Source organism: Entelurus aequoreus, linkage group LG16, assembly GCF_033978785.1.
Source record: "Entelurus aequoreus isolate RoL-2023_Sb linkage group LG16, RoL_Eaeq_v1.1, whole genome shotgun sequence".
Lineage (NCBI taxonomy): Eukaryota > Metazoa > Chordata > Actinopteri > Syngnathiformes > Syngnathidae > Entelurus > Entelurus aequoreus.
Window position 1 is genome coordinate 2,940,025 of NC_084746.1, and position 26,795 is coordinate 2,966,819.

At 36.9% G+C, this 26,795-nt stretch overlaps 3 protein-coding genes across 6 annotated transcripts in view; all 3 read left to right on the forward strand.

Moving 5' to 3' along the window:
* The window catches only part of si:ch211-106h4.4 (MAM and LDL-receptor class A domain-containing protein 1), an 84,034-nt gene extending 81,946 nt beyond the window's left edge, over window positions 1–2,088 (forward strand). For all 4 annotated transcript variants that reach the window (XM_062023788.1, XM_062023789.1, XM_062023790.1 and 1 more), the window contains 2 exons: window positions 17–92; window positions 170–2,088. In XM_062023788.1, coding sequence (XP_061879772.1) covers window positions 17–92; window positions 170–271 — 178 coding nt within the window. In that variant the 3' untranslated portion in view covers window positions 272–2,088. The remainder of the gene's footprint in view (window positions 1–16; window positions 93–169) is intronic.
* Window positions 2,089–2,213: 125 nt separating this feature from the next.
* LOC133631511 (uncharacterized) lies at window positions 2,214–8,652 on the forward strand. The gene is made up of 4 exons (XM_062023792.1): window positions 2,214–2,358; window positions 2,434–2,481; window positions 6,221–6,333; window positions 8,011–8,652. Exons 1-4 carry the CDS (start codon window positions 2,322–2,324, stop codon window positions 8,137–8,139), a joined length of 327 nt encoding a protein of 108 aa, XP_061879776.1. The 5' UTR covers window positions 2,214–2,321; the 3' UTR covers window positions 8,140–8,652.
* Window positions 8,653–12,249: 3,597 nt separating this feature from the next.
* plxdc2a (plexin domain containing 2a) overlaps window positions 12,250–26,795 on the forward strand; it is a 35,415-nt gene continuing 20,869 nt past the window's right edge. The window contains exons 1-6 of the mRNA XM_062023796.1: window positions 12,250–12,351; window positions 14,573–14,706; window positions 21,784–21,995; window positions 22,076–22,219; window positions 22,304–22,373; window positions 25,978–26,100. Coding sequence (XP_061879780.1) covers window positions 12,278–12,351; window positions 14,573–14,706; window positions 21,784–21,995; window positions 22,076–22,219; window positions 22,304–22,373; window positions 25,978–26,100 — 757 coding nt within the window. The 5' untranslated portion in view covers window positions 12,250–12,277. The remainder of the gene's footprint in view (window positions 12,352–14,572; window positions 14,707–21,783; window positions 21,996–22,075; window positions 22,220–22,303; window positions 22,374–25,977; window positions 26,101–26,795) is intronic.

A 26,795-nucleotide genomic window follows, 5' to 3' on the forward strand; every position in this document is an offset into this window, starting at 1 on the left:
TGTTATGTTTCTACAGAAGCCAGGCAGACGCTGCAAGTAACAACGTTCTGGATCAGGACGCCGTGTTTGACCTCTATGACTGCCAAATAGATGTAAGTAAGCTGCGGGATCAGACAATCTCAGCAACGATGTTTATTATTAAAAAAACACGTTTTTGTTTTTTTTAAAGGGCACACAACGAGGAAGCGTATCCAACGTGTCTTTCTACAACAATCTGTACGAACCGTCGACAAACGCAAGCAACACACGTGTTGACTCATCGAGCGCCTAGCCCCTTTGTTTTATTTGTTTAGCCGTTTTTAAGCACAATTTTAAACATGTGAAATGAAAACCAGGCAGAAAAACATTGATATAATATAAAAAAGTAAAAAAGTTAAAGTGATTGTCACACACACACTAGGTGTGGCGAAATTATTCTCTGCATTGGACCCATCACCCTTGATCACCCCCTGGGAAGTGAGGGGAGCAGTGAGCAGCAGCGGTGGCCGCGCCGGGGAATCATTTTTGGTGATTTAACCCCCAATTCCAACCCTTGATGCTGAGTGCCTAGCAGGGAGTTAATGGCTCCCAAAATTCAGGCACTTTCTTCCTCTTAACGCTCTCCTAATTCTGTATCGGACTCTATTTGAACCACATGTAAACTACTGCAATGTGGTATGGTGTATCACAGGCATGTGCACACATAGGGCCCTATGGGTGCTTGAGCCCCTGTCCTTTTTTGCCTCGTCTTAAAAAGTGCCCTCTGCCTGTGTGTGTGGGGTTTTTTTTTCCTTTAAACAACATTAATAAAATTCCTGTCAGGGATGTAAAAAACAAAAAAACAGCGGTACAAAAACTCCACGTTTTCTTGTAATACGGGGTTGTTTGAGCGTGCCGCTTTCGCCAGAGAGAGAGAGAGAGGGCGAGTGAGTGAGTAAGTGAGAGGAGAGAGAGCCAACTGCGCCCCTGAGATGTGACGGTGGAGCAACTTGAACCTGTGAGTTATGGTCTAGTCGCCGTCCACTTATTCAGCATCTAATATGGGTAATATTTCAGAAAAACGCTGTATTATTCTATTATTCAATGTGTCAGCTTCTGTTTTTGCCGGACGTCGGAGCACGGCGCATCAATTGAGCACGGCACATCAATTCCGCACAGAGCAGAGCGGATCGTGCGGGACAGGAATAGTGTACAAAATACAAAATAAAACACCGGGTTAATTTTCAAAATATAATGCACTGTGTTTACGGCGGATCACATTTTTCTCACAGTAAAGTTTTAGATATAAAGTTTATTGTGACTTTGCTATTACTGTGTGGGTTAACAAAATAATAATAATAATAATAATGATAATAATAACAATAATAAGAATAATGATAATAATAATAATAATTATTATTATTATTATTATTAATAATAATAATAATAATAATTTCAGCATTCTGGGGATATAAGATGTAGGTTATCTGTTAGGAATATTACCATCTGTGTTTAAACTTGAATAATGTTGATTATGCCTGCAGCAAAATGCCAAAAAAAGAAAGGATACAGCCCTGGTCCATATTTTTGGCCCTGTATTGCGTTTCAGTTGTTTAGTCTGAGCATTAAGTGAGAAAGACCATAAGTTACAACTTGATGGTGTTTTCATCAAGTTAAGGGAAGAAGGACAGATTTTCACATTGAAGTTTTTTCCATTTGGGTATTTTTTTTTGTATTTTTTTTTCAAAGTTCATGTTGCACTGTTCAATGTTCAATATTAAAGTGCTTATCTTTAACAATAAATAGCCTAATAATAAACAAGTGTTTTGTTGCTTTTCATGTCTTCCAAGCCTATGATAATGTGAATTAACTCATTATGACCATAATTTGTTGAGACAAAAGAAATGGCAATCACTTTTACCTACAAAGGACACACAGCTAAGTAGTTAGCTTCCTATTAGCAAATTTAATTTTACATTAATTTCCATATTGTGTAAAGGACCAAAAAAAAAATTCCTGCCCTTTTCTGACTTTGAGCCCCTGCCCCTCTATAATCATGTGCACGTCCCTGGTGTATCACGTACTATAGGGTTGGAAGGGGTGGAAAGCTCAACCTGGTGGATGTTGAAAATTGTTATGATGAAAGGGCCTTAGATTTTGTGTACATTCTGAATATATGTTTGTTTGTATAATTGTTCAATTTAAAAAAATTTAAAAAATAAAAAACCAAAAACACCGGAGCAGAAGATGGCGGTAATGCGCCATCAAGATGGCGGTCACTCGCAGGAGAAGAAGCGGACCGGAAGTGTCTCAGACGGCCACCGCCCCGGTGAACGCGTGAGAGGGCCTCACCGCAGCGAACAATGGGTGTCACCGTAGAAACCCTCACTCCTGGCGACGGTAATTCTTTACAAACGCCATGTTCTTGCCTAATTATATAAAACGCAATTTAATGCTTTTTTGCCCACCTTCTAGGTAAAACGTTCGGGAATAAAGGCCAGCAGGTCAGCGTCCACTACGTCGGTGAGCCTCCATTGATTTCCTCCACTCCTACTTGTTAACATGTCCGTCTTCTCTTAACCAAACATGACCTTATATCGTCTTAAAACCAGTTTGTGCGGTTACTGTGGAAAAGCCATTACTCTTTCTGTTTGGCTTCGAGTGGGTGCGCGCGAGCTAGCGATGCTTAATTTGAGGCGTTTATATGAATAAAGGCGTACAAAAACATAATTTCTCACAGGGAAAACGCATCCAAAAAAGCACATTAATGTATGTTCGATTTTTGAGGCGAGCCGCATGGAAGCACAACCGCCGCCTACACACCGAGGCTAACTTTAGCTCGACGCTAGCTCAGAATAGTTTTATAGCCATTTTTTGAGAACGGATTCGCAAACTAGCCTTTTTTCGTGGTACAATCGTGCTAAATATAACACAGAATAAGTCATTGGTAATAAAAGTGAGCTGTAACGTAGGGCTGGGCGATATGGCCTTTTGTTAATATCTCAATATTTTTTAGGCCATGTCACAATACACGATATATATCTCGATATTTTGCCTTAGCCTTGAATGAACACTTGATGCATATAATCACAGCAGTATGATGATTCTATGTGTCTACATTAAAAACATTCTTGTTCATATAGTGCCGGGTGATATGGCCTTTTATTAATATCTCAATATTTTTTAGGCCATGTCACGATACACGATATATATCTCGATATTTTGCCTTAGCCTTGAATTAACACTTGATGCATATACCCACACCAGTGTGATGATTCTGTGTCTACATTAAAACATTCTTGTTCATGTAGGGCTGGGCGATATGGCCTTTTATTAATATCTTGATATTTTTTAGGCCATGTCACGATACACAATATATATCTCGATATTTTTGCCTTAGCCTTGAATTAACACTTGATGCATATAATCACAGCAGTATGATGATTCTATGTGTCTACATTAAAACATTCTTGTTCATTTAGAGCTGGGCGATATGGCCTTTTATTAATATCTTGATATTTTTTAGTCCATGTCACGATACACGATATATATCAATATTTTTGCCTTAGCCTTGATCTAACACTTGATGCATATAACCACACGATGATTCTATGTGTCTACATTAAAACATTCTTGTTCATATAGGGCTGGGCGATATGGCCTTTTATTAATATCTCAATATTATTTAGGCCATGTCACAATACACGATATATATCAATATTTTGCCTTAGCCTTGAATGAACACTTGATGCATATAATCACAGCAGAATGATGATTCTATGTGTCTACATTAAAACATTCTTGTTCATATAGTGCCGGGTGATATGGCCTTTTATTAATATCTCGATATTTTTTAGGCCATGTCACGATACACGATATATATTTCGATACTTTTGCCTTAGCCTTGAATTAATACTTGATGAATATAATCACAGCAGTATGATGATTCTGTGTCTACATTAAAACATTCTTGTTAATACTGCATTAATATATGCTACTTTTAAACTTTCATGTAGAGAGGGAAATCAGAAGGAAGTGAAGTGAATTATATTTATACAGCGCTTTTCTCTAGTGACCAGTGTGGGTGGCACTGGGAGCAGGTGGGTAAAGTGTCTTGCCCAAGGACACAACGGCAGTGACTAGGATGGCGGAAGCGGGGATCAAACCTGGAACCCTTAAGTTGCTGGCACGGCCACTCTACCAACCGAGCTATACATACGCTATATATATATATATATATATATATATATATATATATATATATATATATATATATATATATATATATAAACTAAGTAGATTTACCAAAACTTTATTTAACAGTTATTAAGCAGTGGCACCACAAACATTCATGTCATTTCAAGATTGTCAGAGACATTTTAAAACAAGCTATTAGTGCACTCTTGTGCACTAATAGCCATACATATCAAAACAACACTTAAGTGCACTTTTTGTACAGAACGCAACTACAATAGTTTAAAACAAACAAAGTGCACTTTTGTGCATGATGTCACACAAGATATTTCAATAAGTGTCAAATAAAAATGAGCTGCATAATAGGAAATCAAATAGTGTATGTCCTTCGCTATGTGGTAGGTTCCTGCGGACGTTATCTCCTTCTGTTGTTGACTAGTTTTTTCATACGTTGTTGATCTGGAAATAGAAGATGCCACGCTCAATTGGGTCAGTGCTGGTTGCTCCGGCGTTTTGTTGGGTGTGGCACCGGCCGGAGATGTTGACATGCAGAGTTTCAAGCACTCCACATTCTCTAGCAGGTGACTTTTCAAATGATGCTACATATTAGCAGTGCTGCTACTTTTTGTAGCAACTCTTTTGCCGCATACTTGACATATTACGGTTGTCTGTTCAACATCTTCCCGCTTGAAGCCAAACCACCGCCAGATTAGGACTGGGCGATATATGGAATATACTCGATATATCGCGGGTTTGTCTCTGTGTGATATAGAAAATGACTATCCTGATATTGGAGTATACATTCTCACGCAGTTGCTTTTAGCTGCGGGCATTACACTACAGGCTCTTCTCACTCTTTGTTGTCTCTCCTTCTCACAGAGACATAAAACAAGCGCACCTTCTTACATACGTCACATACTGTCGCGCGTGCAACGTCATACACGCTCGCCGAGCAGAGAGGTAGCGGAATGGCTAACATTAGCTGTGGTGCTAGCGGTGCGAGTGGTAATACGAGAGAGAGAATGTTCGAATCTGGTAACAAATTAAGAAATAATTAATTCCCAAGAAAAACAGCACAAGGTCCATCGTCTGGCGGTGGTTTGGCTTCAAGCGGGAAGATGTTGAACAGACAACCGTAATATGTCAAGTATGCGGCAAAAGCGTTGCTACAAAAAGTAGCATTAATGCTAATTTGTAGCATCTTTTGAAAAGTCACCCGCTAGAGAATGAAGAGTGCTTGAAACTCCGCATGTCAACATCTCCGGCCGGTGCCACACCCACAAAATGCCCAAGCAACCATTTCCACATCAACAACGTATGAAAAAACTAGTCAACAACAGAAGGAGATAACGTCCGCAGGAACCTACCACATAGCGAAGGACATACACTATTTGATTTCCTATTATGCAGCTCATTTTTATTTGACACTTATTGAAATATCTTGTGTGACATCATGCACAAAAGTGCACTTTATTTGTTTTAAACTATTGTAGTGGCGTTCTGTACAAAAAGTGCACTTTAACTCAGTGTTGTTTTGATATGTCATCTTAGTGACATCATGCACAAAAGTGCACTAATAGCTTGTTTTAAAATGTCTCTGACAATCTTGCACTTTCTGTTTTGGAAATGACATGAATGTTGGTGCTACTGCTTAATAACTGTTTAATAAATACACTTTTGCTCAATTGACTTAGTTGTGATTTCCCTCTCTGCATGAAAGTTTAAAAGTAGCATATATTAATGCAGTATGAAGAAGAATGTTTTAATGTAGACACATAGAATCATCATACTGCTGTGATTATATGCATCAAGTGTTCATTCAAGGCTAAGGCAAAATATGTAGATACATATCGTGTATCGTGACATGGCCTAAAAATATCCAGATATTAATAAAAGGCCATATCGCCCAGCCCTACTTTGGTATGACTGGTTTGAACTCACGACATACCAATCTCAGGGCGGACACTTTAACCACTAGGCCACTGAGCAGGTAGCTCAGGTAGCATAGAACCGCTACAAGCATTTTGATTAATATATATATATATTTTTGGTCATTTTTCCCTGATAGGAACACTGACATCCGGCAAGAAGTTTGACTCCTCCAGGGACCGAGGGCAGCCCTTTAAATTCAAGCTGGGCTGTGGCGACGTCATTCGCGGCTGGGATGAAGGGGTCGCTCAGGTAAAGGGAAGACTTCCCATCTAACTATATAGAATAGAATAGAAAGTACTTTATTGATCCCTGGGGGAAATTCAGCACCACAGTTCGCTCACAATAGACAAACACTTTTTTTCACATCAGAATAATATAAATAGTCTATTATACAGCATTATTCACATGTGAATAATATAGTTTATTATACAGCATTATTCACATGTGAGTAACATAAACACAGTCTATTATACAGCATTATTCACATGTGAATAACATAAATACGGTCTATTGTACAGCATTATTCACATGTGAATAACATAAATACAGTCTTATACAGCGTTATTCACATGTGAATAATAGTCTATTATACAGCATTATTCACATGTGAATAACATAAATACGGTCTATTGTACAGCATTATTCACATGTGAATAATATAGTCTATTATACAGCATTATTCACATGTGAATAACATAAATACGGTCTATTGTACAGCATTATTCACATGTGAATAACATAAATACAGTCTTATACAGCGTTATTCACATGTGAATAACATTAATAGTCTATTATACAGCATTATTCACATGTGAATAACATAAATACGGTTTATTGTACAGCATTATTCACATGTGAATAACATAAATACAGTCTTATACAGCGTTATTCACATGTGAATAACAAATACAGTCTTATACAGCATTATTCACATGTGAATAATATAGTCTATTATACAGCATTATTCACATGTGAATAACATAAATACAGTCTTATACAGCATTATTCACATGTGAATAATATAGTCTATTATACAGCATTATTCACATGTGAATAACATAAATATGGTCTATTGTACAGCATTATTCACATGTGAATAACATAAATACAGTCTTATACAGCGTTATTCACATGTGAATAATATAAATAGTCTATTATACAGCATTATTCACATGTGAATAATATAGTCTATTATACAGCATTATTCACATGTGAATAACATAAATACAGTCTTATACAGCATTATTCACATGTGAATAATATAGTCTATTGTACAGCATTATTCACATGTGAATAACATAAATACAGTCTTATACAGCGTTATTCACATGTGAATAATATAAATAGTCTATTATACAGCATTATTCACATGTGAATAACATAAATACGGTCTTATACAGCATTATTCACATGTGAATAATATAAATACAGTCTTATACAGCATTATTCACATGTGAATAACATAAATACAGTCTTATACAGCATTATTCACATGTGAATAATACAGTCTATTATACAGCATTATTCACATGTGTATAATAGTCTATTATACAGCATTATTCACATGTGAATAATATAGTCTATTATACAGCATTATTCACATGTGAATAATATATATACAGTATTATACAGCATTATTCACATGTGAATAACGGTCTATTATACAGCATTATTCACATGTGAATAATATAGTCTATTATACAGCGTTATTCACATGTGAATAATATAGTCTATTATACAGCATTATTCACATGTAAGTAATATAAATACATTATACATTTACAGTACATGTACAGTCAAAAGGAACATATGCATTATACAGTCTGATGCATATGCATATAATACCGATTGTCCCACCTCCATTAAGGCATATAGATGTCTCCCATGGTAATGTGTACGTAAACGGAACATTTATGTTTGTTCTAGATGAGCGTCGGCCAGAAGGCCCGCTTGACCTGCACGCCGGATTACGCCTACGGCAGCCAAGGCTTTCCTCCCGTCATCCCTGCCAACGCCACTCTCGTCTTTGAAGTGGAACTCCTTGGAATTCTTTGACTTGTTTTGTGCGGGGTTTTTTTTTTGTAGTTCATCAAAGCCTCTCATTCCGACCTCCTTTTCACAAATGAAGATGCTTTCAGGGGTGTTTACATAATCAGCCATCTGAGATCCCCTCCCCTCTCTTTTTTAATCCAAGACATCCTGTCCAATTTATTTCGATTAATAACGCAGTGGATGACTTTTTTTAATTTGGCCGGTAAATGTTTGACTCGACACTCAGGTGCCCATTGAAGCAGCATGCTCTAGATGCACTGTAAATTAGCAGTTTGCGGACCATTTGAATCAGCGATTAACGCCGCATGTGTTTGATGCATTCATCTGACATCTTTAGCACATTGCTCAAAAGAAACACGTCACTTCATCAGATTTATTCAGCGTTTGTTGTGTAGTACTAGGAACTCAAGTGTCCTTGTAATCACGTCATCGTGCTTCGCAAGCTTATATTTCCTGTTGGCAAGCTAATGGAAGTCGCCTCAGTTGTGTTCTTGCATTAAAAATGAGTACACCACTCTCCTATGCCTCATTGTCGTTAAGAATTTAACATGCAATTGTTATTAGCTAGCCTGTTGTTTGTACATGAGGAGCAAACTCGGATCTTATAAGCCAAAATTGTAGTCCAATTTACTGAAGTACTTAAACCAGGGGTGTCAAAGGTACAGCCAGAGGGCCGGATTAGGCCTGCGAACAGGCTTAACCGGCCCTCCAAACCAGTTTGCTAAGTATAAAAATAAACCTGGCATTTTTGAATGAATGAAACTGCTGTTCTAAATGTGTCCACTGGATGTCGCAATAGCAATTATTTGTAGATGATGCTACACATGTACAAAACAAACCACATGTTAGTACATCAGTCAAGTAAAATGATCAAACTACGTCAATAAAATCCTGTAATTTCATTTTTGATACCATTTTTTAATTAAAGTTAACTTTAATAAAGTTAAAGTACCAATGATTGTCACACACACACTAGGTGTGGCGAAATTATTCTCTGCATTTGACCCATCACCCCCTGGGAGGTGAGGGGAGCAGTGAGCAGCAGCGGTGCCACGCTTGGGAATCATTTTTGGTGATTTAACTCCCAATTCCAACCCTTGATGCTGAGTGCCAAGCAGGGAGGTAATGGGTCCCATTTTTATAGTCTTTGGTATGACCCGGCCGGGGTTTGAACTCACAACCTATCGATCTCAGGGCGGACACTCTAACCGCTAGGCCACTGAGTAGGAATCTTGATAGATTGAAAATTAACACCAATGAGTTGACTGATGAACATTATCACATAATGACAAAATAAAAACAAATTGCTCATTCTATTTTTAAACAAAGAAAACAATCTGAAGTTGTCTTTATTTTTAAGTCATCGTGCCGTGATTTTACCAGTCCGGCCCACTTGGGAGTAGATTTTCCTCCAGGTGGCCCCCCATCTAAAATGACTTTGACACCCCTGATTTAAACTTTGAGTTATTTAGGTTTTTATGTTTTATTTGCATTGCTAATTTACAAGTAAGATTCAACAGAGCTGTTAAAACTCACACCAAAGTGTAACAATGTTTATCCTGAATGGGACAAGCGGTAGAAAATGGATGGAGTTGACTGATGAACATTATCATATAATTTATTCAGAAAATATAAATAACGACACAAAAAAAACCAATACATTTGTGCTCATTCTATTTTTAAACAAAGAGAACAATCTGAAGTTGTCTTTATTTTTAAGTTATCATGCCGTGATTTTACCAGTCCGGCCCACTTGGGAGTGGATTTTTCTCCATGTGGCCCCCCTTATCTAAAATGAGTTTGAACACCCCTGACTTAAACTATTTAAACTTGAGTTATTTAGGTATTTTATTTTGTATTTGCATTGCTAATTTACAAGTAAGATTCAACACAGCTGTTAGAACTTACAACATAGTGTAACAATGTTTATCCCGAATGTCCTCCCGCGACCCCGAACGGGACAAGCGGTAGTAAATGGATGGATGGATTTGACTGATGAACATTATCACATAATTTATTCAGGAAATATAAATAACGACAAAAAAAAACAAAAACATTTGTGCTTGTTCTATTTTTAAACAAAACAATCTGAAGTTGTCTTTATTTTTAAGTTATCGTGCCGTGATTTTACCAGTCCGGCCCACTTGGGAGTAGATTTTTCTCCATGTGGGCCCCCCGATCTAAAATGACTTTGACACCCCTGACTTAAACTATTTAAACTCAAATTATTTAGGTTATTATTTTTTATTTGCATTTCTAATTTACAAGACTCAACACAGCTGTTAAAACTTACAACATACTGCAGGGGTCACCAACCTTTTTGAAAGCAAGAGCTACTTCTTGGGTACTGATTAATGCGAAGGGCTACCAGTTTGATACACACTTAAATAAATTGCCAGAAATAGCCAATTTGCTCAATTTACCTTTAACTCTATATTATTATTAATAATTAATGATATTTATCATTGTGGAAACACTGATCATCTTAATGATTTCTCACATTAAATATATATAGAAACAGATAAATATCAATATGCAACACTTTATTTTTATATTTTCTCTAAGTGCACATTTTTCAAATTGAACATTTTCAAATGATCACTTCTAAGACAGTCTTGTGAAATCACAATATCACATTTTAACTAGCTAGCCACTAACATTTTTTTTTAACAAATCATGAATTACTTTGCACCATGTTTGTACAAATAACTCATGTAAAATTAAAAAAATAATTTATGGAACATTAGTAATTTTTCCTGATTAAGAATAATTTTAGAATTGTGATGACATGTTTTAAATAGGTTCAAATCCAATCTGCACTTTGTTAGAATATATAACAAATTTGACCAAGCTATATTTCTAACAAAGACAAATCATTATTTTTTCTAGATCAGGGGTCGGCAATCCGCGGCTCTAGAGCCGCATGCGGCTCTTTAGCGCCGCCCTAGTGGCTCTCTGGAGCTTTTTCAAAAATGTATGAAAAATGGAAAAAGATGATGGGAAAAAAATATATTTTTTGTTTTAGTATGGTTACTGTAGGAGGACAAACATGACACTAATTGTTATAAATCACACGGTTTGTATTAAACATGCTTCACTGATTCGAGTATTTGGCGAGCGCCGTTTTGTCCTACTAATTTTGGCGGTCCTTGAACTCACCTTAGTTTGTTTACATGTATAACTTTCTCCGACTTTCTAGGACGTGTTTTATGCCACTACTTTTTCTGTCTCATTTTTTCCACCAAACCTTTAACGTTGTGCATGATTGCACAGAGGTGAGTATTGTTGATGTTATTGACTTGTGTGGAGTGCTAATCAGACATATTTGATCACTGCATGACTGCAAGCTAATCGATGCTAACATGCTATTTAGGCTAGCTATATGTACATATTGCATCATTATGCCTCATTTGTAGCTATATTTGAGGTCATTTAGCTTCCTTTAAGTCCTCTTAATTCTATTTATATGTCATGACACACTATCTGTATGTAATATGGCTTCTAATTTGTTGCGGCTCAAGACAGATTTGTTTTTGTATTTTTGGTCCTATATGGCTCCTTCAACATTTTGGGTTGCCGACCCCTGTTCTAGATTTTCCAGAACAAAAATTTTAAAAGAAATTCAAAAGACTTTGAAATAAGATTTACATTTGATTCTACAGATTTTCTAGATTTGCCAGAATATTTTTTTTTAGTTTTAATCATAATAAGTTTGAAGAAATATTTCACAAATATTCTTCGTCGAAAAAACAGAAGCTAAAATGAAGAATTAAATTAAAATTTATTTTTTATTCTTTACAATAAAAAATAAAAATTACTTGAACATTGCTTTAAATTGTCAGGAAAGAAGAGGAAGGAATTTAAAAGGTAAAAAGGTATGTGTTTAAAAATCCTAAAAATCATTTTTAAGGTTGTATTTTTTCTCTAAAAATTGTCTTTCTGAAAGTTATAAGAAGCAAAGTAAAAAAAATAAATGACTTTTTTTTAAACAAGTGAAGACCAAGTCTTCAAAATATTTTCTTGGATTTTCAAATTCTGTTTGAGTTTTGTCTCTCTTAGAATTAAAAATGTCGAGCAAAGCGAGACCAGCTTGCTAGTTGTGGGGAGGCGGGGCCGGCGGACCGACGGCGCCCGCTCCAAGATGGCGGCGAGGAGGTGTGGACGAGCGAGCGGCAAGGCGGGGCGCGCTGGGAGCGACGCCGCAATCAGCATAAGGTGCGTGGAGCGCGCAGCTGTGGACAGTGCAATCACCCTCTCGGACCGTATAAAAGGGCAAGAGACGCTTTATTTTTATTTTTAAGTTATCAATGATAACTTATCATGCCGTGATTTTACCAGTCCGGCCCACTAGGGAGACCATTTTTCTCCATGTGGGCACCCCATCTAAAATGACTTTGACACCCAGGGGCGTCACTAGCTTTTAAGGACAGGGGGGGCTTAGCCCCCAGGAGATGCACACGATGCGAGCGAACGTAGCGCACGAGCACAACACTTCACAAACGGCTAACAAAGACTTAGAAAATATTCATTGTTATTATTATTATTTCAGTCGGTTTCTTTTCAATGTGTGTTCAGTACAACAACAAACATGGGTTAGCACAGTGACATTTTGTTTAGAGCATCAACAAGAAACAATGACTTGCATGATCCTTCAAGATACACTGAAACACAATGGAAGTCATGGCATTAGCCTCTATGTTATTACTTCACAACATAGAGGCTAATGCCACCACTTTAGCTCACAATACAATAATTGTTTGTTCCCAAATATTTTGAAGTTGCACAGATTACATTTTGGGCACATATGTGACTAAAATGGTTGTAAATTCAAGCCCTGGAAATATTATTTAATACTTGAATTAAAGTAATATCTGGACCGGGATAATTTGGCTTGTATATAATATATTTATATATATATATATATATATATATATATATAATGGCAAGCCGTTAAGGAAATTAAATATATATGGAAGTCTGAATAGAAATGAGAAACTTTTATATATACTGTAAATAAGAAAGACTGCTGATCTGAAAAAGAGCCAAAACTGTCAAAGAGCTGAGGGACCATCTTCAAAGTGCAATGCTGAAACAAATGCAAACAATAAAATGTAACTTCCAGGGTTTGAGATTAACGTAGTCCCGTCGTCCCGGGGATGGTAAAAAAAAAATGCACGGGACGAAATTAAATGCTCCCCGGGACGATGGCTTTTAACCATTTTTTTTCCTTTTCTTTTTATGTATTTATTCATTTTACATTTTATATTAAATATCTTGGTTTTTCCACCCTCTGAAAATCCTATGAAATGTTTAACAAGCCATCCTATAATAATAATACAACAGCTATTAATGTAACAATACAATAAAAAATATATATTTAATGATGTTTTTTTCATTATTTTAACAATAGGCTAATGTATATTACTTTATATAGATTCTACAAGAAACACAAAACTTAAAAACTAAATTATTTACAATTGCAGACACAAGGTTCGTGTTCTGCAGTGCTTTGTGCTAATGTGCTTCGCACACCTGCAGGACCGCAAGCAAGGTCGCAGAGAAAATGCGGACTGGATTTTGAGTGATGTGGGCATTTTCTATATGAACACGTGGAATGGATTGATAAAGGGGCTCTCTAACTTACGCTATGAAATGAGGGGAAACTGAGTGAATAATGATAGGTTATATGATTATTTATTTAAAGTCATATTCGGGCCACTTTATAATGAATATGTCGGCATGTATTTGTAAAAAAAAAAAATTTTATTATTATTTTTTTTTTTTAACACCAAATTATTTAGGGGGCTTAAGAACATTTTAGGGGGGCTTGAGCCCCCCTAAAATAGGCTTAACAACGCCAATGTTGACACCCCTGACTTAAACTATTTAAACTTAAATTATTTAGGTTTTTAATTTCGTATTTGCATTGCTAATTTACAAGTAAGATTCAACACAGCTGTTTAAACTTACAACATAGTGTAACAATGTTTATCCTGAATGTCCTTCACCCTAAACTGCATTTGTTTTCCCATAGTTAAAAAATAAAGCATCTGTGGTTTTACCGACATCTACTGGTCAAAGTTGGAACTGCATCGAAAAATCACCTCCGGTCTTCAAGGACGCTTGGAAAGTTGAGTGTCACTCCGACTCAACTGTAGTATCCTATTATTTCCTGACAAACATGATATAAAATAATGCCCAAAAACATCGAAACAATCGCCCAAAAAAAAACAGTTTCGTCATTTGAGGAAAGTGACGAAAGTCCCATCTCCCGCGCTACTTAAGCGTCTGTTGCGCGTCCAAAGTGCCGAAAGCTCCTACGTTTCGTGAAGGCATCGCGCGCCTCTCGTCACCAGGCTTGACAAAGTGGCGCTCAGTTGATGTGAGGCCACGCAGTTTGTTTGGAAGCAATAAGTCTGACATTTCCACTCCTCAGGGGATTTCACTTGATTGACGTCTGCCAACAACCAACACCACCTGTTTCCATGGGGACGTTTGGCGCCACGAGTGGATTGTTGCTGATTGTTTTGCAGCTTCACGGCAGCTTCATCAAGCCAGAATCGACTTTTGGTAAGTCACAGAAATGATCTTTAACATGCACTTTTCAATGCAATATTTATTTATATTTACACTATATTCTACACCTGCTGCACATTTAAAAAAAAAAAAAAAAAGAACAAATAAATAAATACAAATACATGTAACTAGTTGCTCATTAAAATTCAATATATGGAACTACAAAATGTGGTCATTTAAATAAAGTATTCTAATTAAATGTGTAATAATGTAGTGTTGGACACAGTATAACATTGTGTGTGTGTTACCTTTACCGCATTGATTGGCTGGGAGAAATCATGTCTTATAATGTTATACGTTAATATTTGACTATATTATTATGAAACATGTTTTGCACCTGACTGCATACATACATACATACATACATACATACATACATACATACATACATACATACATACATGTGTGCATACAAACAGTGGGTCAGTTCATTAGTGGGCCAAGCATCATGTGACACACACGCACAACAACACAAAAAAACACCCATGGGTGCCCGGTGGCCTGCGGGCCTGCTGGCTGGTGTGAAGAATGTGGAGGCTGCCTTCACCCTCTGCTGTGAAGAGCAAAGTGAGTCACTAGCATGACGCCGGCCCATGAGCAAGGCATGTTTGCCACATGGCCCTTCAAGCACAATGATGCATTCACAGTCGAGACCCAAATGCACGTGAACACACACACACACACACACATGCACGAATTACATACAATTTCCAAAGTTGCTTTATAACAGGGGTCACCAACGTGGTGCCCGCGGGCACCAGGTCGCCCGTAAGGACCAGATGAGTAGCCCGCCGGCCTGTTCTAAAAATAGCTCAAATAGCAGCACTTACCAGTGAGCTGCCTCTATTTTTTAAATTTTATTTATTTACCAGCAAGCTGGTCTCGCTTTGCCCGACATTTTTAATTCTAAGAGAGACAAAACTCAAATAGAATTTGAAAATCCAAGAAAATATTTTAAAGACTTGGTCTTCACTTGTTTAAATAAATTCATTACTTTTTTTTACTTTGCTTCTTAAAACTTTCAGAAAGGCAATTTTAGAAAAAAAAATACTACCTTAAAAATGATTTTAGGATTTTTAAACACATATACCTTTTTACCTTTTAAATTCCTTCCTCTTCTTTCCTGACAATTTAAATCAATGTTCAAGTAAATGTATTTTTTTTTATTGTAAAGAATAATAAATACATTTTAATTTAATTCTTCATTTTAGCTTCTGTTTTTTCGACGAAGAATATTTGTGAAATATTTCTTCAAACTTATTATGATTAAAATTCAAAACAATTATTCTGGCAAATCTAGAAAATCTGTAGAATCAAATTTAAATCTTATTTCAAAGTCTTTTGAATTTCTTTTAAAATTTTTGTTCTGGAAAATGTAGAAGAAATAATGATTTGTCTTTGTTAGAAATATAGCTTGGTCCAATTTGTTATATATTCTAACAAAGTGTAGATTGGATTTTAACCTATTTAATCAAAATTCTAAAATTATCTTAATCAGGAAAAATTACTAATGATGTTCCATAAATTCTTTCTTTAAGTTTTTCTCTTCTTTTTTTCGGTTGAATTTTGAATTTTAAAGAGTCGAAATTGAAGATAAACTATGTTTCAAAATTTAATTGTGATTTTTTTTCGTGTTTTCTCCTCTTTTAAACCGTTCAATTAAGTGTAAATATCATTAATTATTAATAATAACATAGAGTTAAAGGTAAATTGAGCAAATTGGCTATTTCTGGCAATTTATTTAAGTGTGTATCAAACTGGTAGCCCTTCGCATTAATCATTACCCAAGAAGTAGCTCTTGGTTTCAAAAGGTTGGTGACCCCTGCTTTATAATTTCAAAAAACAAAACAAATGTACAATCAAGTTTCCAGCTTTTAAACGAAATATTCTAATATTTTATGATGTTTTTGTTGTATGTATACAGGGGGCCAATGATATTAGTTTATACGTCTTCCTGCTCCTTTTCATTCATGATTTATTTGAATGTATCAATAAGTTTGTTATTGTGAATGAAATAAAAAAGTAAGAGGTGAGAACTATCCGATCCCTTTAATATTTGTATATGTCGTTTTGCAGGCATTGCTTGTGTTGCTTTTATCAAAAAGTGACTACATTCATCTCACAATTCTTTCACCCCAAAGTCACGACCAAGACTAGATTATTATTGATCACTTGTGTCCCTTCTTATGGCAAAACTAAAAAAGATGTAGTAAATGTTATTTTCAAATTGTATTTATTATAGCTAAAATATTATTTTAATTCTTACAGTGTGTGTATGTGTATACATATATATATATATATATACATATATATATATATATATATATATATATATATATATATATATATATATATATATATATATACATATATATATATATATATATATATATATATATATATATATATATATATACATATATACATATATATATATATATATATATATATATATATATATATATATATATATATATATATATATATATATATATATATGTGTGTGTGGAGAGAGCGAGAGTATATATTAAAGTTAAAGCACCAATGATTGTCACATACTGTATATATAGTGTATATGAGTATATATATATAGTGTATATATATTTATATATGTATAAATATGTGTACATATCTCTCTCTGTATATATATATACATGAGTGTATAAATATAAAGTGTGTTTATATGTATATAGTGTATATATGTGTTTATATGTATATATATACATATACAATATATGTGTGTGTATATGTATGCATATATGTGTATGTATCTGTATATGTTTGTGTATATATGTATGTATGTGTTTATATAGGTATATGTATATGTATGTATATATGTGTGTATATACAGTATATATACACAAAAATGTATATATATATACATGTATGTGTGTATATATGTGTGTGTGTGTATATATATATATATATATATATATATATATATATATATGTGTGTGTGTAAAAAAGTGTGTGTATATGTACATATATGTGTGTATATACAGTGTATATACACAAATATGTATATATATACATGTATGTGTGTATATTTATATATATATATATATATATATATATATATATATATATATATATATATATATATATATATATATGTGTGTGTAAAAAAGTGTGTGTATATGTACATATATGTGTGTATATACAGTATATATACACAAAAATGTATATATATACATGTATGTGTGTGTGTGTATATATATATATATATATATATATATATATATATATATATATATATATATATATATATATAAAATACATTTTATTTGGTATAGCGCTTTTCAGAGTACTCAAAGACGCTTTACAGGAATAATATATATGTATTGTATATATATATATATATATATATATATATATATATATATATATATATATATATACATACACACTAAAAACATATATATGTACAAACATACATATATGAATATATGCACATATACATACAACTACACATATCAATCAATCAATCAATCAATGTTTATTTATATAGCCCTAAATCACAAGTGTCTCAAAGGGCTGTACAAGCCACAACGACATCCTCGGTGTCGAGTGGGTCTGACATAATATTGTGAAAGTCCAACACATCAGCGAAAGTCCAGTCCATGGTGGGGCCAGCGGGAACCATCCCGAGTGGAGACGGGTCAGCAGCGTAGAGATGTCCCCATCCGATGGACAGGCTAGCGGTCCACCCCGGAGCAGAGTAGAAAAGAAAAGAAAAGAAACGGCAGATCAACTGGTCTAAAAAGGGAGTCTATTTAAAGGCTAGAGTATACAAATGAGTTTTAAGATGAGACTTAAATGCTTCTACTGAGGTAGCATCTCTAACTTTTACCGGGAGGGCATTCCAGAGTATTGGAGCCCGAATAGAAAACGCTCTATAGCCCGCAGACTTTTTTTGGCTCTGGGAATCACTAATAAGCCGGAGTTCTTTGAACGCAGATTTCTTGTCGGGACATATGGTACAATACAATCGTCAAGATAGGCTGGAGCTAAACCGTGTAGTATTTTATACGTAAGTAGTAAAACTTTAAAGTCGCATCTTAAGTGCACAGGAAGCCAGTGCAAGTGAGCCAGTATAGGCGTAATATGATCAAACTTTCTTGTTTTTGTCAAAAGTCTAGCAGCCGCATTTTGTACCATCTGTAATCTTTTAATGCTAGACATAGGGAGGCCCGAAAATAAAACGTTACAGTAATCGAGACGAGATGTAACGAACGCATGAATAATGATCTCAGCGTCGCTAGTGGACAAGATGGAACGAATTTTAGCGATATTACGGAGATGAAAGAAGGCCGTTTTAGTAACACTCTTAATGTGTGACTCAAACGAGAGAGTTGGGTCGAAGATAATACCCAGATTCTTTACCGAGTCTCCTTGTTTAATTGTTTGGTTGTCAAATGTTAAGGTGGTATTATTAAATAGATGTCGGTGTTGAGCAGGACCGATAATCAGCATTTCCGTTTTCTTAGCGTTGAGTTGCAAAAAGTTAGCGGACATCCATTGTTTAATTTCATTAAGACACGCCTCCAGCTGACTACAATCCGGCGTGTTGGTCAGCTTTAGGGGCATGTAGAGTTGAGTGTCATCAGCATAACAGTGAAAGCTAACACCGTACTTGCGTATGATGTCACCCAGCGGCAGCATGTAAATACTAAAGAGTGCAGGGCCAAGAACCGAACCCTGGGGAACTCCGCACGTTACCTTAACATAGTCCGAGGTCACATTGTTATGGGAGACACACTGCATCCTGTCAGTAAGATAAGAGTTAAACCAAGACAAGGCTAAGTCTGACATCCCAATACGTGTTTTGATACGCTCTAATAAAATATTATGATCGACGGTATCGAAAGCGGCGCTAAGATCAAGAAGCAGCAACATAGATGACGCATCAGAATCCATCGTTAGCAATAGATCATTAGTCATTTTTGCGAGGGCTGTCTCCGTAGAGTGATTTGCCCTGAAACCGGATTGAAAAGGTTCACAGAGATTGTTAGTCACTAAGTGTTCATTTAGCTGCTGTGCGACAATTTTTTCGAGAATTTTCGAGATAAACGGTAGGTGGGACACCGGCCGGTAGTTCACCATGAGGTCAGGATCGAGGTTAGGTCTTTTGAGTAGAGGATGAATAACCGCTTTTTTGAATGCTAGAGGAACAGTACCAGAGGAAAGTGATAGGTTTATAATATTTAACACTGATGGACCTAATAATACAAAAAGCTCCTTGATAAGTTTTCCAGGAATTGGGTCAAGTAAACATGTTGTTTGTTTTATCCCATTTACACATTTTAACAATTCCTCCAATGTTATTTCATCAAAGAGAGAGAAACTATTTTGGAGGGCAGTGTCCGTCGTATATACCGTCGTATTTGTGTTAATAGAACCCAGTTGTAGCTGGGATGCATTGTCTTTAATCTCTTTTCTAATGACTTCAATTTTCTTATTAAAGAAATTCATAAAGTCATCTGCTGAGTGGGTGGAGCTACTGGGAGGAGTCCCTTGTTGGGTTAGCGATGCTACTGTACTAAACAGAAATTTAGGATCATTTTTGTTGAGGTGGATGAGATTTGAGTAATATTTAGCTTTAGCTGAGGTAAGCATGCGTTTATAAGTTATTAAACTATCACTCCATGCTTGATGGAAAACCTCAAGTTTAGTCGCACGCCATTTGCGTTCCAGCTTTCTACATGATAATTTCTGGGCTTTAGTTTCTGCTGGATGTAGCTCGCGAAGAATTCCCAAGCTAGCGAGCAGGTCCATCGTACACGCATCTTTCAGCCCAAAATGGCCCGATCTCTCCACATCCAGAATCGTAAGTCGGTCGTAAGTGATCACGGAGTGAACACGCTGTGAGCCAGCCATGAAATTGACTGAATTGAGGGGTATTTTTGCCAAATCGGTCTACACTTCCAGGAGCGCTCGCAAAAAGCCGCTGCTCTGAAGCGCCGCCATCTTATATATATATATATATATATGTATATATATATATATGTATGTATATATATATATGTATATATATATATATATATATATATATATATATATATATATATATATATATATGTATATATATATATATATGTATATATATATATGTATATATATATATATATGTATATATATATATGTATATATATATATATATATATATATATATATATATATATATATATATGTATATATATGTATATATATATATATATGTATATATATATGTATATGTACATATATACATACATATATATATATATATATACATATATATATTATGTAGGTATAATTTGGTGCAGAACATACACTATATTGCCAAAAGTATTTGGCCAGCCATTGAAATGATGAGAATCAGGTGTCCTAATCACTTGGCCCGGCCACAGGTGTATAAAATCAGGCACTTAGGTATGAAGAATGTTTCTCCTAACATTTGTGAAAGAATGGGCTGCTCTCAGGAGCTCCGTGATTTCCAGCGTCTTCCAACATGACTGTGCACCAGTGCACAAAGCAAGGTCCTGAATTGATTAGCGTGGACCCCGACTTAAACAAGTTGAAAAACTTATTGGGGTGTTACCATTTAGTGGTCAATTGTACGGAATATGTACTGTACTGGGCAATCTACTAATAGAAGTCTCAATCAATCAATCAAAGTCCATAAAGACATGGATGACAGAGTCTGGTGTGCATGAACTTGACTGGCCTGCACAGAGTCCTGACCTGAACCCGATAGAACACCTTTGGGATGAATTAGAACGGAGACTCCACCAACATCAGTGTGTGACCTCACCAATGCGCTTTTGGAAGAATGGTGGAAAATACCTATAAATACACTTCGCAACCTTGTGGACAGCCCTTCCCAGAAGAGTTGAATCTGTAATAGCTGGAAAAGGTCATATTGAACCCTATGGGTGAGGAATGGGATGGCACTTCAAGGTCATATGTGAGTGAAGGCAGGTGGCCAAATACTTTTTTGTCTTTGAGCTGAATGTCTCTGTGCATTGTCCCTTCCAATAAAGACTAAACTAAACTGGACTAAAACGCCGTCGTTTGTGTTTGGACTCTCAGACTTGAGCGGCCGTGGCACGCAGACCCAATCCGCCGCGCATGGGCTCCCTGAGAGGAGGACCAGGGGGAGGAGGTGGACTTCCAGGCCCAGGTCCGAGAGCCCCGGCTGGACTGCGGACCCCAGGGGCCTCTACAGGGACCAGCACAGGCCTGAGGACTTGGACCCGGACCTGCTGCTGGAGGAGGGCCACGACAACTCCACACAGATTGTGGTGAGGCTGCAGACCACTTGATAGTGTAGTTGTTGTCCGTAGAAAGTAGGTTTGAAAAAGTAGCTCCATATTTGGGACAGAACATGGACCATGCATACTACATGTCCACTATTTTCGGCCCGGGAGACGTCGGTGGCCCAGACGTGTGGGTCAACACCGAGGAGAAGGACGGGGACATGTGGAAAGCTCACGGCTTCCTGTCCAGCACGCACCGCCAAGCCGAGGTGAGCCAGTGTGCAAATATGACATACATTTCTTACAATTCCAATTTGCTGCGAGTCATAGAGGATATTTGTCTCTGCTTCCAGAGAGTCAATCTTTCCTTTGACTTTCCTTTCTATGGCCACGCGCTGAAGGAAGTCACCGTGGCAACTGGAGGCGAGTCTATGATACAAAGTCTACGCTACTAAGTCTTTACCAGTGGTTCTGAACCTGGGTTCGATCGAACCCTAGGGGTTCGGTGAGTCGGCCTCAGGGGTTCGGCGGAGCCTCCGCCGCGCAGGGCGAGACACATCCGACACATCGTGTAAATCAGGGGTCACCAACGCGGTGCCCGCGGGCACCAGGTAGCCCGTAAGGACCAGATGAGTAGCCCGCTGGCCTGTTCTAAAAATAGCTCAAATAGCAGCACTTACCAGTGAGCTGCCTCTATTTTTTAAATTGTATTTATTTACTAGCAAGCTGGTCTCGCTTTGCCCGACATTTTTAATTCTAAGAGAGACAAAACTCAAATAGAATTTGAAAATCCAAGAAAATATTTTAAAGACTTGGTCTTCACTTGTTTAAATAAATTCATAATTTTTTTACTTTGCTTCTTATAACTTTCAGAAAGACAATTTTAGAGAAAAAATACAACCTTAAAAATGATTTTAGGATTTTTAAACACATATACCTTTTTACCTTTTAAATTCCTTCCTCTTCTTTCCTGACAATTTAAATCAATGTTCAAGTAAATTTATTTTTTATTGTACAGAATAATAAATACATTTTAATTTAATTCTTCATTTTAGCTTCTGTTTTTTCGACGAAGAATATTTGTGAAATATTTCTTAAAACTTATTATGATTAAAATTGAAAAAAAAACTATTCTGGCAAATCTAGAAAATCTGTAGAATCAAATTTAAATCTTATTTCAAAGTCTTTTGAATTTCTTTGAAAAAATTTTGTTCTGGAAAATCTAGAAGAAATAATGATTTGTCTTTGTTAGAAATATAGCTTGGTCCAATTTGTTATATATTCTAACAAAGTGCAGATTGGATTTTAACCTATTTAAAACATGTCATCAAAATTCTAAAATTAATCTTAATCAGGAAAAATTACTAATGATGTTCCATAAATTATTTTTTTAATTTTATCAAAAAGATTCGAATTAGCTAGTTTTTCTCTTCTTTTTTTCGGTTGAATTTTGAATTTTATAGAGTCGAAATTGAAGATAAACTATGTTTCAAAATGTAATTGTCATTTTTTTTGTGTTTTCTCCTCTTTTAAACCGTTCAATTAAGTGTAAATATCATTAATTATTAATAATAACATAGAGTTAAAGGTAAATTGAGCAAATTGGCTATTTCTGGCAATTTATTTAAGTGTGTATCAAACTGGTAGCCCTTCGCATTAATCACTACCCAAGAAGTAGCTCTTACTTTCAAAAAGGTTGGTGACCCCTGGTGTAAATAAAAACTTCTCCCTATCGGCGTATTATGGATACCCCCACACAATGTTCCCTCTAACTCAGTGGCCTAGTGGTTAGAGTGTCCGCCCTGAGATGGGTAGGTTGTGAGTTCAAACCACGGCCGAGTCATACCAAAGACTATAAAAATGGGAGGCATTACCTCCCTGCTTGGCACTCCGCATCAAGGGTTGGAATTGGGGGTTACATCACCAAAAAATGATTCCAGGGCGCGGCCACCGCTGCTGCCCACTGCTCCCCTCACCTCCCAGGGGGTGAACAAGGGTGATGGGTCAAATGCATAGGACACATTTCACCACACCTAGTGTGTGTGTGACAATCATTGGTACTTTAACTTAGATGTGCACATTGTGGCCACACCAGCAGCACACCTTGTCCCAAACCTGACTAAATACCAAGTTAAAGGCCTACTGAAATTATTTTTATTTATTTAAACGGGAATAGCAGATCCATTCTATGTGTCGTACTTGATCATTTCGCGATATTGCCATATTTTTGCTGAAAGGATTTAGTAGAGAAAATCGACGATAAAGTTCGCAACTTTTGGTCGCTGATTAAAAAAAACCTTTCCCCTACCGGAAGTAGCGTGACGTCACAAGCGGTAGTGCTGCTCACAATTCCCCGTTGTTTACAATGGAGCGAGAGATATTAAGACAGAGAAAGCGACGATTACCCCATTAATTTGAGCGAGGATGAAAGATTCGTGGATGAGGAACGTTAGAGTGACGGACTAGAATGCAGTTCAAGAGATATCTTTTTTCGCTCTGACCGTAACTTAGGTACAAGCTGGCTCATTGGATTCCACACTCTCTCCTTTTTTTATTGTGGATCACGGATTGGTATTTTAAACCACCTGGGATACTATATCCTCTTGAAAATGAGAGTCGAGAAGGCGAAATGGACATTCACAGTGACTTTTATCTCCACGACAATACATCGACGAAGCTCTTTAGCATGAGCTAACGTGATAGCATCTGTCTCAAATGCAGATAGAAACAAAATAAACAAATCCCTGACTGGAAGGATGGACAGAAGATCAACAATACTACTATCAGGAGACACCGAACCAAACACTGGACATGTAAATACACGGTTAATGTGTATTCGACGCCTGTCGAAGCCTAGCAATGCTGTTGCTAACGACGCTAACTTAACAACGGGACCTCGTCAGAGCTATGATAAAAACATTAGCGCTCCACCTACGCCAGCCAGCCCTCATCTGCTCATCAACACCCGTGCTCACCTGCGTTCCAGCGATCGACGATGCGGTCAGCGGCCCGGAGACGTAGGAAGTCAAGGTGAGTTCGCCGCTAGCGTGTCTGCTATCCAACAAAGTCCTCCTTGTTGTGTTGCTACAGCCAGCCGCTAATACACCGATCCCACCTACAACGTTCTTCTTTGCAGTCTCCATTGTTCATTAAACAAATTGCAAAAGATTCAACAAACAGATGTCCAGAATACTGTGGAATTTTGTCGAAGAAAACAGAGCTCTGTGTATTGTGTCCGATATGGTCCAAACACTTCCGTGGACCTCGCAACGTCACGCGCATACGTCATCCTCCAAAGGCGTTTTGAACCGGAAGTTCCCCGGGAAATGTAAAATGTCACTTTATAAGTTAACCCGGCCGTATTGGCATGTGTTGCAATGTTAAGATTTCATCATTGATATATAAACTATCAGACTGCGTGGTCGCTAGTAGTGGCTTTCAGTAGGCCTTTAATGACGCCAAAAAGGGACAAGCGGTAGAAAATGGATGGATGTTTTATTATTATAATCAAATGACAGCAGTCATTTCCATGGGATTATTTTCTAAAATAAGTGTTTTGGCCCACTTACAATGACAGTAACACAACATATTGTTTTTCATGAGCTGTGTACTAGTATTGCATGTCTGGGCGGGGCTCCTGCTTTGGAAATAATTTCTACCCCTTTCCGATATCGCATTTAGTTCCCACTACAACGTTCACATTTTGCACAATGAGATGTAAACATGGGATCTTGTGTACATTACTATAACGCTCTGTTTGTAAAATATATCTTTATTAGTATTTATTTAAAATAATAACATCATTTCATGATTAATATTTATAAATTAAGATTAAATTAGGAAAAAAAACATTTTATTTTTCACTAAAGAAGGGTTCGGTGAAAGCGGATATGAAACTGGTGGGGTTCAGTACCTCTAACAAGGTTAAGAACCACTGGTCTATGCTCTATGATGAACCGTAGTTAGTTGTGTAGTGCGTCATATAAACACAGGCGTCAATGTTGTGACTTCATTCTCTTCTCCGCAGGCTTTATCTACACGGGCGATATAATCCACCGCATGCTGACCGCCACTCAGTACATTGCCCCGCTCATGGCCAACTTTGACCCCAGTCTGTCCAAGGACTCCTCTGTCTTTTACTTTGACAACGGTGACAAACACACTCATGTTTTTTTACCTTTTTTGTCGTTAGAATATGCGGCGGGACTTGTGGGACTCGAACCTGGGTAAGTATTTTGAACATTTTGGGGACTTTTGCCGACTTTTCTCACTTTTCTCCCACCACTTGCCGTGGGACTTTGCCGGGTGCGTTTTGGACATTGTGGGCATCCCGGGACTTGCGCGGCCGGCGGCGGGACACGTGGGACTCGAACCCGGGTGTGATGTTGGAGTCACACAATTCCCGCCTATACTTTCCAACCATCCCGAATTTTCCGGGAGACTCCCGAATTTCAGTGCCTCTCCCGAAAATCTCCCGGGACAACCATTCTCCCGATTTTCTCCCGTTTTCCAGCCGGACCTGAGTGAGGACAGCCTGTCGTCACGCCCGCTTTTCGTGCCGGCCCAGTCACGTTATATCATCTACGGCTTTTGGAGCTCAGTGCGCAACTACACACACACAACAAGAAGGAGACTATTATATATGTCTCCGTTATCCATAAGTTTATCTATAACCCATAAAGTAGGCAGGCACGGAGCTATTTCTCAGCGTGTGTTTATTCCAGCCGGCACGTTAATACACTGACACACAACATTCGGATTCCCATCATGCATTGCTTCAAAACTACGGCAAGTAGTAATGTCCAAAAACATAACAGAGACGAAGCAGAAGAACGAAGAAGAGAA

Excerpts from the sequence above, each read along its gene's own strand:
- LOC133631511 (XM_062023792.1), top strand. The coding sequence starts at position 2,322 with ATGGGTGTCACCGTAGAAACCCTCACTCCTGGCGACG. Across the intron at positions 2,359-2,433 it reads AACCCTCACTCCTGGCGACG|GTAAAACGTTCGGGAATAAA; the intron begins GTAATTCTTTAC and ends CCCACCTTCTAG. Across the intron at positions 6,334-8,010 it reads GGGATGAAGGGGTCGCTCAG|ATGAGCGTCGGCCAGAAGGC; the intron begins GTAAAGGGAAGA and ends TGTTTGTTCTAG.